The sequence below is a fragment of the Diabrotica virgifera genome, chromosome 7 (assembly GCF_917563875.1).
Source record: "Diabrotica virgifera virgifera chromosome 7, PGI_DIABVI_V3a".
Classification (NCBI taxonomy): domain Eukaryota; kingdom Metazoa; phylum Arthropoda; class Insecta; order Coleoptera; family Chrysomelidae; genus Diabrotica; species Diabrotica virgifera.
Window position 1 is genome coordinate 227,953,452 of NC_065449.1, and position 21,811 is coordinate 227,975,262.

General features: G+C 33.8%; 2 protein-coding genes across 2 annotated transcripts in view; one reads left to right on the forward strand and one right to left on the reverse strand.

The window, feature by feature from the left end:
- Window positions 1–1,030: 1,030 nt before the first annotated feature.
- On the reverse strand, window positions 1,031–19,817 carry LOC114330163 (GATA zinc finger domain-containing protein 1). The gene is made up of 3 exons (XM_050655279.1): window positions 19,088–19,817; window positions 11,761–11,947; window positions 1,031–1,318 (listed from the first exon to the last, which is right to left on the reverse strand). The coding sequence occupies exons 1-3, from the start codon at window positions 19,421–19,423 to the stop codon at window positions 1,161–1,163; spliced, it is 681 nt and encodes a 226-aa protein (XP_050511236.1). The 5' UTR covers window positions 19,424–19,817; the 3' UTR covers window positions 1,031–1,160.
- The window catches only part of LOC114344460 (DNA polymerase eta), a 380,902-nt gene continuing 368,080 nt past the window's right edge, over window positions 8,990–21,811 (forward strand). Inside the window, exon 1 of the mRNA XM_050655270.1 lies at window positions 8,990–9,163. The gene's annotated coding sequence lies outside the window, so the exon portion shown is untranslated. The remainder of the gene's footprint in view (window positions 9,164–21,811) is intronic.

The following is a 21,811-nucleotide window of genomic DNA, read 5'->3' on the forward strand; positions in this document are numbered from 1 at the left end:
TTATTCATATTTGCCTTGGTTAGGGTCCAGGTTTAACACCCATATGTCATGATAGGAAGGATGCACTGGTTGAACACTTTGGTCCTCAAATATTGAGGTATTTTGCGGTTCTTAAGTATCCAACCAAGTTTTCCAAATCCTGCCCATGCTAGTCTTGCTCTCCTATGTGTTTATCTCAATATGTATAAAATGTGACATTCCTTGTTTTTCCCCTGTACTCTTCACCTGCTTTTTTAATGTCAGAGTTCTTAAAAAATTCAATATAATTTCAAAATTAAAGTAATAAAATTGTCTGGCCGAAAAATTGAAGCGAACGTTGGACTTAGTTTTTTGTGTTCTTTTCAAATATGCAAACAGGGTGTTGTTTTAAAGTCACAATTACTTTATAATTTTTTGGTAATCCGGCCCTTGTTTTTTCTTGTGATTAGTATGTCGGTCGTTTGGGTTTTGGATGAGACGCATGTGTACCAAATATCAAAAAAATATACAGGGTGGTTCTAAAGTTATGACTTAGGAAAGAAATTGGCAACATTGATAAAACACCCTGTAAGTCGGTTATAAAAGTCGGTAGGGCAAAAAATGTAGTATACCTAGAACCGCCTCGATGACCTCTATTCACAATTAAAGTATTTCAGTTTCCCAATGAAACACCCTGTATAATAATAGACAATTTCAACTACCTATTCCCAAATTTTCATCCTTCCTTTATTTTTTTGGGGGTCAGATTGTTCTTTGATCGGGCTAGTATGTTATGTTATTGATATACTCTCTGTTAATTAGAATTTCGGCTGCAACATCATCCTCTACTTCTTGAAAGAATTCCTCAAAGTATATAATATTAAACAGCAGTAATATCGTCGGATTCTCCTGCCTATATCTGGATAGACGATGTTTGATTCCAGTACAGATTGCTAATAATTCTTAGATCACAGATGTTTATTCAAATATTGATCAATATCTCCATCGAATTGTCGTGCTTTCCTGTATCTATATATTTTACTGTATCAATATTAAGGTAAATAAAACAGGATTTAGGAATTATAATTTATACAAAATAATATACAAATATGAAAATAAAAATATTTTACAATATGTTTCAAATAAATTAAAAGTGTTTTTCAAAAAAGTGTAATATGCAAAGAGTCTGCTGAATTCCTTATTTAAATACTCATTGAATTAATCGATGTCCAAATATAACCACGTTCTGCAGAAGGAAAAGGCGAAGGATATGGTGTATTGTTTGCTTTATAATAGTCAGATGGAGCATGCATAATAAATTCCATACAGTCCAAACGCCTTGCTACATCTTCCTCTGGACCTACAAATCAAATTTATTAAAGGTTAAATTTGTATTTATTTCATTCATTTACAGCTGGTTCCTAAAAAAACTGATACGACTCTTAGTAAGATTTGATTATTTTGAGCAGTGTATTTTATTGATCTGACATTATATTATATTTATTATGACAGAATGTCAAAGTCAGTTAAAATAAACAAAATTATTTTGAATTTCTGCCTTTTATAAAAAGTATATAAATGATTATTTCATTCATAGGAGATTCTGACCAATAGAAAGCTACAGAAATCTGAATTAAATCGATAATTTTTGATAATCTCCCGTCGTTAAGTATATTCCGTCAGATGCTCTTCGTTGCTACGAAAAAATACATTCAGTGACATTAATGACAATTAATGTTTTAAAAATTATAAAAGTGATGACTTTCAATCGTCAAATATTTATAAAAACTCTGTGTTTAATGGTACTTACACAAATAAATTACAATAAAATTTTGGTTTTGAACAGTTTTATTCATGAAATAATCACAACAAATTGCACTCGACCTCTGAAATTAATATAGAATTTTTGCTCTCGTGACACTTTGACATAATTTCACGAGCCGAAGGTGAGTGTCAAACTGTCACTCGGGAAAAATTCAATAATTTCAGAGCTCTTGTGCAATTACTACTGATAGTTTTTACATAAAATAGGATTGTTGTTATCATTTTTATTATTATTAAAGAATAAAACAAACGACTTAACTCAACAATATGTATATTAAAGCAAGAATTGTAACCAAATTAAAAGATAACTGGGCACTACCAGAGGCAGCAAAACATTTTAACATAAGCCGAACCACAGTTTTTCTATTAATAAAAAATGGAGGGAACAAGAAACTCTCGAAAGAAAGCGAGGGTCTGGAAGACCAAAACTATACTAAATTTAGGTATGTAAAAATAAAATTAATATTTTGTAATATCTCCATCAGCAGTGATAACAGCTTGTAGTCTTCGGTCCATCTGCGTGGAATAAACTGAGATTGTCTTCTTCAGAGAGCTCTTCCCAAACCTTGCTTTCATTCCAGAGTTTCTTGTTCTCTCCATCTTTTATTAATATTAAAAACGGTTGTTCTGCTTACGTTAAAATGGTTCGCTACAGCAGATAGTGACCAACCATATTCTAATTTCGTTACAATCCTTGATTTTAGTTCTTTGCCAGCATGTGGAGCCATTTTTTGAGGTTGAACAGAATAAGTTATCTGACAAATTTTAAGATTTGGCAGTGACAGTGACAGTATGTAAATAATAAGTATTTATCCTTCAATATACACTGCTCAATTTTCTACACAGTACGCTTTAAGAGTCGTATCAGTTTTTTTTGGAACCAGCTGTACCTTGTGTCTATATCATTTATTAGGCCTGGATCCCGCGTACCAAAATAAAGTGTATTAATAGCAAGCTTAAAATTTGTTAAAGCTTAACTGTGTCTAGTCGGACAAACTTTGATGTTGTAACGGGTAGTTCTTTTAAGGACGACAGACTCAGTGAAACACAAGTTAAAAATAAAGCAAATATATTAAAGATAATTATATACAGTTTAAAACAAATAAAATAAATATAATTCCATCTTCTGCAAAGGAAAAACAATATTAAACTTTATTATAGCCATCCGATCATAATAGCAACATTAAAATAATACGATAAACCATATACAATAACAATATTGCTACGTTAAATCAACATAACCTGGAGACCGCATTTCACTACAATGCAGTCACTCGCTCCTGGCTACTACCGCCGCTATACTGCGATAACGATTGTGGCAAGACTCCACGTCACCACGGTGGCGTCTACCTAGGCATAGTTCCACCTCACAAACGGTGCACCTTTGCCAAGCCAGCTAAATCTCGTTCAATACGCGAGCATCAGCTGTTGAGCCATAGTTAGTTCAGTACGCTAACCGTGACTGATTTTCATAGATAAATAATATATAGTATTACCAGATAGATAGGCAACTCAATGTAAAAATTTGGTTCCTTACGCCATTTGCGAGCGATGTGTTAACTAATCACCATTTGGCGGGGAATTCAAATGGACAAGCATTAATTTTATCCGTTTAGCGCCTCTTGCGGGCAATTTAGTTACTAATTAAAATATCTTGTTATTTTACAAGAAATAATCTCACCTATATTATTAAAATAAAATACCAAAACTTACTAAGCTTGTTAAAGTATTTTATTTAAATAATATCTAAGTAATACTCATAAATTATTCGGAATTCTCAAGTTGCAAAATATGTTATTTTTGCTGTCAAATTTAGTAAGGAAAAGGGATATAAAAAAGTTAGACAATTTTTTTCTAAATATAGGTACGTGTATTTAGTCGTTGTTTCAGATAAAACAGTTATAAACTAATTACTATTTACCTATGCATTTTCTAACTTTTCTATGATTTGTACACAACAATAATAAACCATGTTTATTTCTTTTATTAACACAACACCAAAGTTCTTTCGCAACTAAAACAAAACTACACACTACACTTTATAAACGAAGGATAAGGAACCAACTGAAATTGAAATTACTAAGAATAAATCGTTACAGATAATACAATAAAAACTGTAAACTAATAGAAAATTATTTGTATTTGCACTAACTCTAACTGTCATTACTTTTGAAGAATTGACAATAATTGACATCGTCGAGTTAAGCCTCGTTTGATTATTTTATTTGTGACATTCAGGTATGGTGTTTTAACATAAATGATTGGTTAAAGTCTTCGTGAGCGAGAAAGGCTGTCGTTTCTCCTTATTTAGCTGAGCGGTGTGGAAGTGGTGGGGGAAATTCCCCAATTTTTCCATATGAGATTCCGGGGCATGACTGATTTTCTCAAGCAAGCAAGCATTATGATTAAACCCGACCCGTGAGACTTGTTCACCCTTTATTAATTACGTTCGGGTGTAACAATTCATTGGAGCGAGTTGTTTTAACTCGTGTCTCTAACAGGAGTCACTCCACCTCGCTCCAATGCTCCAGGCCATCCCTTTCCCCCCCATAGCACGCTGATGCGCGATGGGGGCACAACTATCAGCCAAATGCTCTTCACATTAAAATCCTGGGTAATAAGATTCTAATGTGGTGTCCTAATCGGTTTGAAAACTAGGCCAGCGTGAAGCGCTTTGAGCCTTTAACTACTTGTGATTTGTCCGCGGTACTGTTTTTGCTTGCTTGGGTCCCAGACTTAAGGTCTGGTCCCAAATGTTTTTACTGTTAAGTGCTATCTATTTTGTTTACCTTTGATTTCGTCTCCTTTGCTGTCGTTGTTTCTTTATAGAGTTACGAACTATCGTCTTTTGTTGTTCTGTATACTTATTCCACTATTTGCTGCTTTGGTCTCCTGTGTTTCCATCGGTGGAAAGCGTCGTACCCTAGCATCTCACGCAGTATGGGGCTCGGATGGTTTTCTAATTCTGGGAATTTTATCCTAGCTCTTTCTGTCATGGTGTCTATGACTCTTACTTGTTGCAGGTCTCTGAAGAGGAATCTCTCTGCAACGTATCTAGGTACGTCTACTGCTTCCCTTAGGCTGTTGTTGTGTGCCGCTTGTATCTTCTTTTTTGCTGATTTGCATACTTGCCCCCATGCGAGAGATGCATATGTCAATATCGGGATTATTATGCTGTTTATTAGTCTAAGCTTTGTCTTTGTTTTTAGCTTGCTTTTTCTGCCCGTTAGACCTCTTATTGACGCTTTTGCGGCGTTTGTTTTTCTTATTGTGTCTTCTACGTGTTTTTGGAATGTTAATCCTTTGTCCAATATTACGCCTAGATATTTTGCGTTGTCTTTCCACTCGGTGGGGTTTTCTTGCAGTGTTAGTCGTTCGTCTGGCTGTTCTCTTCTTTTCTTGAACATTACCGCTTGTGTTTTTTCTGCATTGATGGCGATTTTCCATTTTAGGCACCATTCTTCAATGTCTTGTAGAGCTGTTTGTAGGTTGTTCACCGTTACGTCTATATTTCGGTGTTTGGCCGCTATTGCTGTGTCGTCTGCATAAAGGCCTAACATTGTACCAGGTGTTCTTGGTATGTCTGCGGTGTATATAGAGTACAGTAGAGGCGACAGGACTGCTCCTTGTGGCACCCCAGCTTCTGGTGTTCCGAGTTCTGATAAGACTTGTCCTATCCGAACTCTGAACCTCCGTCCACGTAGGTACGATTGGATCAGTCTCGTTATTGCCTCGCCGTATCCGTACTCTCGCATTTTGTATATTAGGCCCTTATGCCACACTCTGTCAAAAGCTTTGCTAACGTCCAGGAAAGCTGCACTTGTGTATTGTTTGTCGTTGAATCCAGCTGCTATGTACTCTGTTAGTCTGAGTACTTGCAGTTCGCTTGAGTGTTCAGCTCTGAATCCAAATTGTGCCTCTGGAATGATTTCTAGTCTTTCCGTCTCAGTTTGTAGTCGGCTCAGTATTATTCTCTCGACTATTTTGCTGATTGCTGGTAGCAAGCTTATCGGCCTATAATTTTGCGGAAATGTGCTGTCTTTGCCAGGTTTTGGTATCATTATGACATGGGCCTCTTTCCATTGATTCGGGAATTTTTTGTACCGTAGTATCCCATTTACTATGTTGGTTAGGTATACTATCGCTCTCGCCGGTAGGTATTTTAGGGCTCTGTTTGTGATCTTATCTGGGCCTGGTGCTTTTTTGGGTGAACATTTTCTGATGTGCACATTTATTTCTGCTGGTGATGTTGGCAGGATTTCTTCTTCTACCGGGTTTTCTGGTCTATTTCTCTGATTTTCTACTTCAGCTATGAAGTCCACATCCTCGTTTTCGTCGTAGTTTAGTCTGCATTCTCTTTCGAGTGTGGTCTTCATTGCCTCTGCCTTTTCTTCGGTAGTATACACTATACCTCTTACGCTGTGTAGTGGTGGGATAGGTTTTCTATCATTTCGAAGCACTCTTTGTAGTTTCCAAATATTTTGCATATTTGGCCCTTGTTCGTCTGTTTCTTGTATGTATTTGTTCCATGTTTCGCTACGGTGTTCTTTTAGTGCTTCTTTGACTTCTCTTGCTAGCCTGTTTGCTCTGCTTTTGTCCATTTGGTGTCCTGTTCTTCTGGCTCTGTTCTTTTCCCGAATCAAGTCTTTTATCTCTTGTGTTATTTCTTTGAACCTTCCCGATTTTGTTTCGACTTCTTCCTCTGTAGTGCTGTTTCTTAGTGCTTCTTGTATTATACGTTCTAGTTCTAGCACTTTTTCTTCTATTTGTTCTGGGCTATTTATTGTTGGAATGGTGTTTATTCCTTGACTCACCAGTCTTTTAAATTTTGTCCATTTTGTGTTCTTTTTGGTTCTTTTCGTGGTGGTCTCTTCTGTCCATGTGCCTAATTCCAGTAAAATTGGGTTGTGGTCAGATTCTCCTTCTGTTAGTGTATGCAGTTCTGTCTGTATTTCTATGCCTCTTGCAACTACAATATATATGTGTGTTGGAAGTCCATTTGATGGATAGTGGGTTGGTTCTATTGGTCCCATTGCCTCTGTATCCTCGTTGTTTTCTATATAGTGGTTTAGTATACGTCCGTTTCTGTTCGTACCTCTATCATTCCAATTTGGGGATCTTGCGTTCAGGTCTCCTATAATTATTGCAGGTTCGTTTGTATCTAGGAACTCATTTAGATCGTCGTCTGACAGTGGGTCTAGTGGTCTTACATATGCAGAGGTTATTCTGATTTCACCTTGTTCCATTTGTACCCTTACTGTGGTGGCTTCCATATTTACCAGTTGTGGTGTTGGTATCCTAATATGTTTTATGCCTCTTTTTATTAGGATAGCTGTGCCACCCGATCTTCCTGTGTACTGATTTTCTCATTCTCCTAGCTCGCCTTAAATATGCTCTCATGCCCTCTCCTTCGGTTTCCCCCAGCGGTGCTATGAAGAAGGAATGCGCAAACACGGACACTCCATCGGTCGTCTCTGGTAATAGCAGCCATGCACTGTTATCCTTAATGGCAATTACGGTTCATTCTCTTTAATTCTTGACTAAACTGGAAAGGTGGCGCCACTAAAGACTTTTCCAAATGCGCATGTCATCGCATCTGCAGAAACTGCAACAGCGTTGCCACATTTAGTAGATTTCTACTTTTTTGGTAGATTTTTGATATTGTTTAAAAAATTCTAGTATTTTTTAGTAAATTTTTGGTATATTTCAACATTTTGTTAAGGCTGAAATAAAATTTGCTTTTTATAGTATTTACCCCATTTCTAAATTAGTTTTCAGACATTTTGTTACAATTTCCCAATGTCACTACCGAAAATAAGATTCAGGACGTAGATGATGAATTTACAGAGAAATGAAACTGGATTCTGGTGCAGTTTCAACAAACTTGCAGATTTCAAGTAGCAGTGCAAGCAGTATATCAGGTGTTATTGAAGAGTTATGGCATTCGGTGAGCCTATTAGAAGCTAACGATGGAAAACTAAAATATCTAAGCATATAGTATTTTTACTACAAAAACGTTATTATGTAGGTCAAAATTGTTGATGTAAGAGAACTGTCAAAACATTAGAATGTGACTTTTCATTATTGCTATGTTTATTATAAACACGGCAATAATGAAAAGTCACATTCTAATGTTTTGACAGTTCTCTTACGTCAAAAATTTTGACCTACGTAATAACGTTTTTGTAGTAAAAATACTATATGTAACTTTGCAAAACAAAAAATGTTGGGGTTTACGTGTTTCCAATGTAAAATGCGAAAGAATTGTGTGAAGAATGTGATCCTGACATGCAGAAATCAGTGGATGAAAAAATATTATATACAAATATTAAATATGAAACTGATAAAAATTAATTATAGTTTTTTCCCAGTTAAAATCTAAAAAAGTTTGGTTTTTTTACAAATATTCATATTATATTAATTTCTAGTTAGTCAGCTGTTGTTTTTATTATAAAAAGTCCTAAATTATATACAAATACGTTAATAAAGTTTTATAGTATATTTTAGTTTTTGATTTAGTAGATTTTAGCTAAACTTACAGACTTACAGTAGATTTTCTAAATAAAATGTGGCAACGCTGTGCAGAAATGTCATTTTATTTTGTCTTGTCAATGGCATCTGATGACATCGTTGTTTGTTTACATACGTGTTTGGATTTATTTTATTAAATTGTTTTTTTACTTTTTACTTATAGATTAGCTATATATAACAAAGACCTTTGTTCTCTTACTATAAAGTAAAATATTCAGTTTGTGTGCAAATTTTTGAATCAATGGTGTTTAAATGCTGTGTACCAAACAGGACTGAGAAGTAAGGAATATTCTTTTGGGTTACTTTGCATCCATGTAATTTAAAACTTTTGTGTTAATTTCGGCGCTGCCTTAATGTCAGGATTGATGTATTTATAAACTCGGCAATGTTACAAAAAGATACTGGAAATATTTTAATTTTATTATGAGCTTTAATTTTGGTACTTTCCTGTAAATTGTGCCGTTAATTTTTTAAATAAATATTTTAATTTTTGAATTTTGTTTTTCTACCTTTCCTATTGTATGAACTATATTTATAATTGCAGTAAAAGACTCCATAATGTAATGCAAATTACAAAAAATAATCGCTAATGTAAGAAACAATTTTGCGGATTATTTTTATAATTTACATTATGTTATAGAATCTTGTTTTACTACAATAATTTTTTTTTCTCTGATTTTGGCCTTGGTTTAGAATTAGAACCTTTAGCCACGTAATTGTATAACTTATCACTAAGTCAGGGGAGTAATGTGTAGTGTGTGTTGAGTAAGTGTCTTGTTACTTTGCAAAGTCGACGTCATTGTCTTTGCAAAGAGACGCTAATTGTATCCGAACGTCTGCGGTCCCTCCGGTGAGTACCGATCCACATACTACAATAATTAGCAACAAAGCTTATTTGAACGTTTAAAATTCCCGCCATTGTCTATTTAGTTCATGACTAAACCGGACAGAGGGCGCTGTATACATTGCAATTTTACGTATTAAAGAGTTGCCTATCTATTCTACTTATATATACCTTATCTATGATAGCAGCTCATCGCTTGCCGAGGTATCATATCGTTACAATGTACGGGTACACTGGAACAGGGAAGTTCTAATTTTGGAACAGGTTTCGAACGTCAGACTACGCATGTATTTTGTCGGACAGAACTTACAATTGATTTGTTACCCCTTCATTAAACTTTCATGCAAAAATCAGACTGCTATTTACCACCAACATAATTCCTGTCATTTGAGATGTTCTACATGTCGGACTTATTCAATTGACTAACATATTTGTCGACAAACATTTTTTCATATATTATATAAAATTTGCTATTGAATAAACTCTACCTTTAAAGTGGTGAACAAATTCACATACTTAGGCTCCCTGATCACCAAGGAGAACGTCATGACGGAAGAAATCAAGCAAAGGATAATCCTAGCGAACAAATGCTATTTTGGACTGAGTAGACATATGAGAAGCAGAAACTTAAGCCAAAGAACAAAAATAACCATATACAAAACCCTCATACAACCAGTGTTGACAGATGGATCGGAGACATGGACCATCTCCAAAGCAGATGAAAACCTTCTGCTTATATTTGAACGAAGGATCCTGAGAGGAATATTCGGTGGCATCTGTGAAAATGGTATTTGGAGGAGGAGGTACAACTACGAGGTATACCCCAGATATAAACATATATTTGGCGGTAAAGACGTAGTATCTCTTATAAGAATAGGAAGACTAAGATGGGCAGGACATCTAGCAAGTTCACAGCATAACAACCCTCCTAGAAGAATCCTTATGTCACAACATGTGGGAGGTAAAAATAGGGGTAGGCCAAAACTTAGATGGAAGGATGATTAGTGTTGGAAAATTCTCGAGAATGAAAAATCGGAGAATATTCTCGAGAATATTCTCGATATGGAGAATTTTCTGAGAATGAACCCCATGACGCACTTAAGAATTATGAGACTTATATACAAAATTATGAGACGAAACAATAGTGTTGTATATAAAAAAATACAAAAACAACAGAAAACACAAAATTTCCTTGATAAAAAAATGAAATTTTCTTCTTAACAGCAAATAATCGATGTGGTATGATAAAAGATGAGACCTCAGATTCAGAATCTATTTCTATCATTAGCTCATCCTAGTCATCTACAATCTGCATTTCAATGTAGTGATGAGTTGTGGGATTTTATTTTTCACGAGTGGCCAGCTCAGTCATGGAATGGTCTACGTCCAATAATTTTAAATTGTGAGCAATAAAAGTTAGCTTACGAGCCCGTTCAGCAGTGAGCCGGTTTCTTTTAGAGGAGTGTATAAAAAAAACCATAAGTACTGAAACTTCTTTCAGTCGCTGCACTGGATGAAGACATGATTAATATATCAACTACTATTTTAGTTAATTTTCTTCCGAAACATGTACCTTTTCACCATATGATTAAATCTAGTTTTTCAATTGATTTTACAACGTATGGTTTTCCAAAAAATCCCTCCTTAACCAATAAAATTCCGAATCTGCCATTATTTCAGCCTTTCAGCCGACTCATCACCTTTAAAGTTGCTAAATTATCTACAAACTCAGTTTCCTCAACTTGTTCTTCTCTGCTTAAATGAACACCATTCTAAATATTTGCACGTTAATATTGCACCAAAACAATAAATATTGACACTGTAAACACCCTTGCTAGTGGTTCATGGGATTGACAAAAACAATATACCTACAAATTTTTTAAATTATAGTAATTTGACCCGTATCTAGTTTTTATTTTTGTTTCGGTTTTTGGAAATATAGAAAATTTTTGCCGAGAATATTCTCGAGAGAATTTTCTGGCCGAGAATGTTCTCGAGAATATTCTCGTGAGAATATTCTCTTCTAACATCACTGGATGGTGTAGATGAGGATGGGAGCAAAAATAGGCGCAGCAAACTGGCAACGGTTGGCAATGAATAGGACTGACTGGCGTAATAGACTTGGGAAGATCGAGGCTCTTTCATAGGGCTGTAGCACCATTGATGATGATGATGACTGAATAAACTTAAAAACAACCTGCTAGATGCTGCTAGTTTTCACAATCATAAATTTGTCAGGGTGACATGTTCCACAATTAAAATCACGTTCCTCAATTAACTTTCCCCTGTTGCGGTGTTCCCATACATCAAAGTTTGTCCGACTAGACAGTGTTAAGTTATTAACAAATTTTCTGCTTGCTATTAATAAACCTTTTTTTTGGTACGCGTGATCCAGGCCTATAACTCATGTCAGTTATAGACAAATCACATCTTATGATTTTTCTGATAGGTATTCCCAAGTTAAAGTTAATTTTATGTAATTGAAATATTTAAATTATTATTTGCATTCTTACCAGCAGAACGGAGATTACTCTTACAGAAAAAACAAATATGGACACTGAAAAATAGTTTAGATCCTGCAGAGTATAAAAATATGTGCTTACCAATAATATATGTAGCAGCATCAAACCTTTCATTTGGTGGAGGACTTTCTTGAGTTGGCAATAACCAAGTTAAAACTGCACTTTTATTACAAAATTGATCAGTTAGAAGACCTCTTATTTGAGCATAATATACATCACCCTCAACATCTTTTACTGATACAATATCACCAACTTGAATATAGCTGCCCTAAAAATAATAAATACAAAAAATATATGTTTAACAGTGAAAATGAAAAACAATAAAATCATTGTCTAATTTTCTTTCTAGTACTGTTCTGACTCATTAAGGATGCTCCAAACATTTAAACTCAACAGTGTGAGAGAGAGCAGTCAAATATCATGTCTCTGGTATTCAGAGGCGTCATTTAAAAGGGTCAGGGGGGCATTGGCCCCCCTGACCCTGAAAATGACTGAAATTTACAAAAAATACATCAATTTTCATCATTACATCATATTATATAATGTATTGTAAATACAGAGTTAGGATAAAGTATGGAACCAAGCAAATATCTTTGAAACGAAAAGAAGAATATTTATGAAAGTTTGCATGCAAGTACAGTGACGCAAAAGACATCTGATGCCATATTTTTTGTTAACTACTCCACTTCCAGTTTCACCGGAAATACCCATAACTTATTTACTTTAAATAGGACACCCTGTATATTTTTGCAGATTTTAAAAGAACTTGCTATTTAAAATTGATAAATTAGTATAGTATAGTTGATCCAAAAGATGGCATAACCCAGACATCCAAAGTTATCCTTCAACGCCAAATTGTTCTATATGGTCCACACAATGTCCAGAAAAAAGTCACACCATTTTGAGCGTCGGGTTTGGGGGGGGGGAGAGGGGGGAGAAATCGGTAAATTCGTAGTATTTTAAGTTTTTCGTCAATATTTCTAAAACTATGCGATTTAGCATAAACAACCCTCTATACAAAATTGTTCTACATTAAATTTGAAATAAAAAAGGCCCTATGCATAATCTTTCTAAAATGTATGGTTCCAAAGTTACGGAGGTAGTATAGTATACTTGGTCCAAAAAAGGCCTAACCCAAACATCCAAAGTAAAAGTTTTCCTCGTACACCAAATTGTTCTATATGGTCCATATAATGTTCAGAAAAAAGTCACTTCATTTTGAGCGTCCGGTTTAGAGGGCAGATGGGGGAGAAGTCGGTAAATTAGTAGTTGTTTTACGTTTTTCGTCAATATTTCTAAAACTATGCTTTAGCGTAAACAATGTTATATACAAAACTGTTCTACATGAAATTTACAACAAAAAATCTTGTATACATAATTGTTATAACATCAACGGTTCCAGAGTTACGGAGGGTGAAAAGTCGAGGTTTTCGATACTTTTTATATTTTTTGGGCAATGTATGGTATAACTATACCAAAAACCCAGACATTCAAAGTGAAAGTTATCCTCCAACACCAAATTGTTCTATATGGTCCACATAATGTCCAGAAAAAAGTCACACCATTTTGAGCGTCGGTTTTGGGGGGGAGAGGGGGAGAAATCGGTAAATATAAAAAGTATCGAAAACCTCTACTTTTCACCCTCCGTAACTCTGGAACCGTTGATATTATAACAATTATGTATAGAACCTTTTTTGTTTTAAATTTTATGTAGAACATTTTTCTATAGAACATTCCTTACGCTAAAGCATAGTTTTAGAGATATTGACGAAAAACTTAAAAAAACTACTAATTTACCGATTTCTCCCCTATCTCCCCCCCAAACCGGACGCTCAAAATGGTGTAACTTTTTACTAAACAATATGTCGACCATACAGAACAATTTGGTGTTGAAGGAAAACTTTTACTTTGGATGTCTGGGTTAGGCCTTTTTTTGGACCAATTATACTATACTACCTCCGTAACTTTGGAACCGTTCATTTTAGAAGGGTTATGCATAGGACCTTTTTTATTGCAAATTTAATGTAGAACAATTTTGTATAGAAGGTTGTTCATGCTAAATCGTATAGTTTTAGAAATATTGACGAAAAACTTTAAAAACTACGAATTTACAGATTTCTCCCCCCTCTCCCCCCCAAACCCGACGCTCAAAATGGTGTGACTTTTTTCTGAACATTATATGGACCATATAGAACAATTTGGTGTTGGAGGATAACTTTCACTTTGGATGTCTGGGTTTGGGTCTAACTATACCATACTAAATACCAAGTTTGGAAGAAAAAACTATTAAAACAAAAAATAAATCTCTTTAAAGTTAAAAATAGGTTAATTTATTTACGTTAAACCAATGATATTAAAAATATAAAAAAAATTTCAAATGTTGAAAATGTTTGCTGTTCACCTCCTGACAACGTATAAGCCTATAAATAAATTCGTGAGTCACTTTTTTCAAGATTTCTCCACACATTAGTTCACATTCATATCAATTATTCTTTGTCTCAAATCCTGCAAGCATGTTGGTCGCCTAATGTAAACATGTGATTTTAGATAACCCCAAAGAAAAAAAAATCTAACGGTTTGAGGTCCGGAAAACGAGCGGGCCACTCTATGAATCCTCTACGTCCAATCCATTGATTTGGAAAATCCACTTCCAAAAAATGAAAATTCACCATAACCGATTATCATTAATATTTCAATGCGTTCGTTTTCACTTAAATGAACTATTTTTAATACAACTTATTTCTATCAATTAGTTCAGTAATAGTTACCTACTATACGAAATTCAAATAAGTCATGCAGTGCATGTAAACAACAATTTTAGTCTATAGTATAGATAGATGGTACCCGTTTATTTCCTACTACGTTGTATTAATACAAAAAATTATCTACAGACACTTTTTAATTATTTTTTTCTACCAAATTTGATATATATGAATTAAAAATGACAAGTTCTTTTAAAATCCGCAAAAATATACAAGGTGTCCCATTTAAATTAAATAAGTTAAGGGTATTTCCGGTGAAACTGGAAGTGGAGTAGTAACAAAAAATATGGCAACAGGATGCAATACAGTGATGCATTTTGCATCACTGTACTTGCATGCAAAGTTTCATAAATATTGTTCTTTGCTTGGTTCCATACTTTATCCCAACCCAGTATAATGCTTGCCCCCCCCCCCCAATCAAAATTTTAAATGACGCCCCTGCTGGTATTAGAATGGATATGATACACAAGTCTCTTTAATTACATATCAAATTCAAGGAGTTGTTCCATTTTATCTTTGCTAAACGTCATGATTCATTTTCAAACAAGTTAAGAGCCAACATTAGCGTGTCATCAATATTACTTTAGGAGATAGTAGCACACCTTTTTTCGAAAGTTCTGCGAAACTTTGGCAACAGTATGTCAGCATTATTTGACATAACTAAGATGAAGGCTGAGTATTGTGACATTATACTCATAGGCGCACTAAATGGAAGTAATAGAAAACAATTCTAATATAAGTAAATAAATATTTATAAAAATAAACCAAAACAGGTGAATATTTTATTAAAAGCGTGTATTTTGGTTTTTTTATTTAAATTTTAAACGATTGAAGATATTTCTAGAATAAAAAAAGAATGTGTGTACTTTGTACGCACGTAAGAAGTTATACTTCTATTATATGATTTCAACGAAATCAATATACTTTAAGCAGTTTCTCTACTACTTTCCAAAAATTTTTATTAAAACAATACCAAAAATTAAAAAAATAAAAGAATAAAACACACACAAACACATTGAAAAATGCCACAAATGATTTCTGAACAATAATTGTTGCCAAAAATTTTAATTAAATACGTATTTTCTGAAAAAAATTATATAATAATATACTTACAATCATAAAATCTATAACAAAAAATAAAAAAATGATATAACTTGCATTGGGCTTGAACCTACTTCCCGTGTATCCCGCTGTACGAGAGTCGAAGCGATTTCAAACTGCACCACCTTCGCGTATACGTCATGTGGGAATATACACAAACTGAACAACTTTTTGACATTTTGTTTATATGAATTTTTATTAGTTTGATTTTTGTCGAATTAAAATACAACGATATATAGAGTAAGAAAACGATATATTAGATGAAAATTTGTAGAAAGTTTGTTCGTAATCAGATTATGTAAATTAAAGCATTGCCTACTAGGGGTATAGCATAGCAAGTACTAGGTAAGTACATTATTTTTTTTACATTGTCCAAATAGGTATGAAGATAATTTTTTATTGGAATACAACTGAAACATTTAGAATTACGTACCTGTGGCTTTTCAAAACTATTTAAAAAGTCACTATAATTATAAATTTGATTTTATTTCTGTCCTCACAACAATAAAAACTAATATATTATACAACATTTTTGTTTACCGATAACCTCCATATTGAACAATTATTGACAGATCATTTCAACACCCAATCAGAGCCCGTATAAAGACTAATACCAAACTGTCGGTGTGCGCATGCGCGCAGATCAATATAAATTCACCCTCAATCTCAATCGCGCCTAACTTCAAAAACCCTTCTAAAACTTTATATTATACTCGCATTAGAATTCGAAATATTTTTACGTAAAATATACTTACCTATAAGTAAAACTCACCATTAACAATAATCTATTTTTTCAAATAGTCCAACAACTGAGTTCTATTACACAAAAATATAAAAAATTAATTATAAATAATCACTACTTCCCTATAGTTCAACACTAACGAATTCTTAAAATAATACACTACTGCACTGAATAGATATCAATACAGATAACAGAACAGAATCATGGTATTACACTTAAAAATTTGAAGCAGGTTTGTCAAAAAAATGACAGTGACTATTTCTCTATGTTGCCTAATCAGTTATTAGTTATACTTAATATGTTCGATTTCTTGTTAGAGATAAAAAATTTTAGTAGTTCCAATGTGACTCAAAATCTAGGCATGGGATAAAAAAGTTTATTTGAAGAAAGTGTATTTTTTTATTACTTTGTTCTTAATGGCGGTACCGGCTCGTTTTTTAAATTGTATTTAATTATAGAATAATTTCCACATACTAACATATTTCTCAAATTGGATTTTGTACCGCCATTCTTTACTATATTATGAATATGTGTGCCAAATATATCGACAAAATATTCAAAATTAAGCCGCAATCTTGGAACACGTTTTCCGCGCGCTAATATTGCCTCTTAACAACATTATCAAAATTATAAAACACAATAAAATACCGGAAGAATTGAGAATGAGCGAACTAATACTACTATTCAAAAAAGGAGATAAAAGCAGAAAGAAAACTATAGATAGAGGTATCAACTTGTTAGATCCCTAAAATTGACTCAGATGTTGTTCATCTGTTTAACAGATGAACAACATGGTTTTTGTACTGGAAGACTGAAGGTATACAGATGGAACTAGTCCGAAAAATCCGGGACATGGCCCGAATTACGAAGTCATGTCTTGGCATTCCAGACACGGCTTCCGGGACATCAGAATTTTCAACGTTTTGGTAAAATTATATTTTGAAGTTTTGAATATGTTATTCTTCTAACAATTTACATCAAATTCAATTGGTGCGACAAAAAAAAGTCCACAGTTTGTAGAGTTTAGAACCTAGAGGTAATAGACAGTACTTACTAATACCACATCTACAATGCATGCATTTTATATCGTGGTACACATTATAGGTCTACGAAAACTCAAACTCTGGCCTTTTTTTCGTTTCTGCATTTTAATTATCATCTTCTGAAAAGAGGATCCAAAAACAATAACAATTTATGTAATCAATAAAGTGATGATTCCTATTAAAGTTCTATATTAAAAAATGGCCCGATTTTCATTGAAAAATCCCGGATTTTAGGTTTTTTTTCAGCCTTGTCCCGAATTCGACTGAATTGGAGATGGTCACACTAGTCATAGAGCAAATTACTGAGAAATCACTAGAGTATAATAGTCCAGTATTTCTATGTCTGATTGACTTGAAGAAAGCATTTAACAGAATAAGACACAAAGATATAACCTACCTTCTGTATAATAGAGAAGTTCCCCTAGATATCATAAAATCTTATCTAGTCGTTTGGTTTGTAAAAATTCAATCAGGTCATTAGCTTTTACTCTACAAAACGTTGTTTGAACAAGTAATGGAAATAAAATACCTTGAAACTTCACTGTCCAGTTACGGATACCTAGACAAAGATGTGAGAAATCAAGTACAAAAAGCAAATAGACTGGCAGGATGCCTTAATAACAATATATGGCGAAACCCACATAGGAAACACTCAGATGAAGTCAAGAATTTATAAAGCCAGTATAAGGCCAATAATGACATAACGATGGCTTAGTGTGAAAACCTCGTATCTCAATTTTTTTCAAAAATGACATTTTGGTGGTGTTTGTTTGAAAACCTTGTATCTCACCATTTACAACTGTTAGAAAAAATCCAAATACAGTAGACTATTTTCTACAGCCGAAAAAAGAAACCACGTATATCAATTGCTCTCTTGATTTAGTGTGAATACCACGTATATAAAACCAAGAATTTGGTACTTAATTTGAAGTGTTTGTTTGAGAGATTCTACTTGGAGAAGTGTTTTTTGTGAACAACAAAATGTAGTCCGGCATGTAGAAACATTTTATGAACCTTAAATCAAAAGATTTGTATTGTATCGACCTAGTATTTGGAGGTGTGCAATAAGCTATGAAAAATGAAAACCTCGTAAATAATAATAAACACAACCTCATTTGAGATGAAAAACACGTATATCAAGATATACGAGGTTATCATAGTTACTTGGGCAAAGGCTCTATATACTGCAAGGATATTTACGTGTTTTTCATAGTTAATATTTGTATTTCCAATTTAATAGCGATATTTGACACTTTTAGCTCTGGGCCAATATCAGATATTTGTCTCAATATGCTCGACTTAAAAATATGTAACGTAATTTTTGTTTTTATGTTATATTATGCTGAAAATCAGTTTTTTGCCTCTCCTGTAAAATTGTCATTTAATGAGATACGAGGTTTTCACACTAAGCCATCGATAAGCATCAGAAACAAGAACTGCTACAGACTACAGCCATAACACAAAGACTACTAGAAATGGCAGAAATGAGAGTACTGAGAAGAATATTACAGGAAATATGCTGAGACATCAAAGGAGAACTGAAGACATTAGAAGAAAATGGTATGTAGTGTATAAACGAATGGATACTAAATAGAAAAAAAAATCGAATAACCACATAGGCAGAATTGGGGAGACTCATGTGGTCAAAATAGCAAGAAAATAAATCAACAATCGGTAGAAGAAGTATCAACTGACCTTCCATAGAGGTATCAATCGGCCAATGAACAAGCAAAATTGCTTATAAAGAAGAAGAAACTTACCTTATAAAAGACATATTCACTGGTTACAGTTGTAGCTACATCTGTAGGAGCTTTGACTGGTGTTTTCTTTGTCAAGCCTCTACGACCTCTTGTCTTAGGAGCAGATACTTTGGGTACAGCAAAAGGATTTAATCGTGTTCGATAAGATCTTGTATTTCTTGGCTTCGATTTACCAATTTTATTGTCTTCTTCCTCATTTTCTAATTCGGATTTCATATTATCTTTGGCTTCGTTTACACAGTCCAAACAAATAGAGCCTAAACTTTCAGCGTTTGTCCATATAGGAGATTCACTGGTTTCACATTTTAAACACACTAAGGGTCCTTTTGACGGCATTTTGATATTGGTTTTGTGAATTTCGCTTTCTAAGTACAATTACTAATAGTTTATCCTAAAAGGAAATAAATTTATAATCGGTCTTTCCAATCAAAACAAAATATTTGACATTTGACAACTATTAAAAGTTAGGTTAACTTTTAACCAAAATCGTACTTGGATCAACAGACCGAGCGCGTCTCGTAAATTCCACGGCTTCGCGCAATCGTATTTGAGATAAGTCAGGTGTTTAAAAATTTGATATTATTTGATATTATTATTTGATATTACTTATGCAAAACATTATGTTGTCTCTCAGATTTAAAATGCGTTTATCTCGATAACGGTTGAGTTTGGCGAGATGAATGTAGTATAACTTTTTTACAGATGGCGTAGCTACTTTTGCTATAACTACTCAACGCATTGCTACTCTACCTACCTACCATAGGCGTAACCAGGGGGGGGTTTTAGGGGTTGTAACCCCCCCCCCATTGGGATATACTTTGAGCTCTATACGCTTAACACCATAGCCCTCAGAGACCTTCCAGTAGTTGTAACCCCCCCCTTTTAGGTAGTTGTAACCCCCCCCTTAGGATCATCCTGGTTACGCCTATGCTACCTACATACAAGTTGTATTATTTTATCAAAAAAACAAGCATTTATTCTGCAAATTGTATATTTTGCTTATTTGCTTTGCATTTTCGTATGAAAATACCGCGGTATTTATCTTGTACTTTTTTTGAACCAGGTGCAATACGTAGGTAATATTATTATTAATAAAAAAATTATATTAAAATTTAATGTTAAAAACTTTAATAATATTAGCAATATTAAAAACTTTAATAGTATATTATGAATCAGTAGAAACGATTATATTTAAATTTGGTAAATTATAACTCCGCACGACCACGCAACTCGAAACACAAGTACGCAAATACGGTTGCGTGAAGCGTGGCTCGAAGCCGTGAAATTTACGAGACTCGCTCGGTCTGTAGATCGTTGTGTGTTTGACCCATAGAAGAGACAAGAATCTACAGGTCGAGCAAGTCTCGTAAATTTTACGATTGCGAGCCACGCTTCATGCAACCGTGTTTGCGTACTTGTGTTTCGAGTTGCGTGGTCGTGCGGAGTTATATTTACCAATTCGCGCAATCGTACTTGAGACGCTGTGTCAGGTGAGGTGTTTGAAAATTTGTGTAACTTGCTAACTTGATTTGATTGCTTGATTCTGTGGTGTGAAGGTGGTTAAACTTTTGTTTTATTTTTTTTTGGTTTGTGTTTTTTGAAGATAACACAGAAAATACAAGAGGGCAGCATACTTTGCAAAACAACTGTTACAATTTGAAATCAACAATTTGTTATGTTGTCTTGCAGGTAAAAAAAGTGACTTTTTAAAAAAATTATATCTTGGAAACTAAAAATTATTTTTATTTATAATTGAAACATGTAAAAGTATAGTACTCTCAAAAAAATTTCAGCCAAAAATATTCACTTTTGTAGAGTTGACTGCAATTTTTCGACAGCAGCCCTTTTTTGCGGTGAGCAGCATAACAAGTCCAGTCTCATCTGAAATCAAAGTTTCTTGTAGTTTATACCTCTGGCTAGTGAATGAACAAAGGATTTTTTATTAGATGAGGTCATTTTTGTTTTATAAAAAAAACTACTTTAAAAATGAGAAAAATTGGGGTCAAAAATGTGTTTAAACTTATGTAAAATCTTCAAATTTAATTTTTTTTAATTCCTTCGTTCATATTCTAGCCAGAGGTATAAACTACAAGAAACTTTTTGATTTCAGATGAGACTGGACTTAGTTATGCTGCCAACGCAAAAAAAACTTAAACTCTACAAAAATGAATATTTTTGGCTGAAACTTTTTTTGAGACTACCTTAAGTACTATACTTTTACATGTTCCAATTATAAATAAAAATAAATTTTAGTTTTCGAGATATAATTTTTTTAAAAAGTCACTTTTTTTACCCACAAGACCTATGTAACCCCTTAAAAAAATGTTTGGAAGAATATGTTTGATGGCCAAGATGCATACATATATTTAGAAGGAAAGTTCCTGATTTCTGTAGTATAATACATAATACCGAAGAGGAAGTAGCCCTAAGCGCCGGACTCCACTTGCGATTTGTAGTTGTGAAGATTGAACACATTCTTTCAAATAGAAGTCAATCCATGATTATTTAGTCACAAATGGATTGACTTGTATTTGAAACAATGTGTTCAATCTTCCTGATTACAAATCGCAAGTGGAGTGCGGCGGTAATAACACCAAAATATTCCATAGAAGGTACACAGACATTGAAAAATTCCTGGAATATCCCCGAAAACATGTTCCCTGAACATCCCAGGAAAATCCTGTGTCAGCATTTTAAACATTACCTGAATGTCTTATTGGAACA

Bases quoted from the DNA above. Each gene is read 5' to 3' on its own strand.
- LOC114330163 (XM_050655279.1), bottom strand. From the start codon at position 19,423: ATGCCGTCAAAAGGACCCTTAGTGTGTTTAAAATGTGAAACCAGTGAA. The intron at 11,948-19,087 runs GTAAGTTTCTTC...TATTATTTTTAG, and splicing joins GTGAATATGTCTTTTATAAG to GGCAGCTATATTCAAGTTGG. The intron at 1,319-11,760 runs GTAAGCACATAT...TTTGATTTGTAG, and splicing joins TGCTGCTACATATATTATTG to GTCCAGAGGAAGATGTAGCA.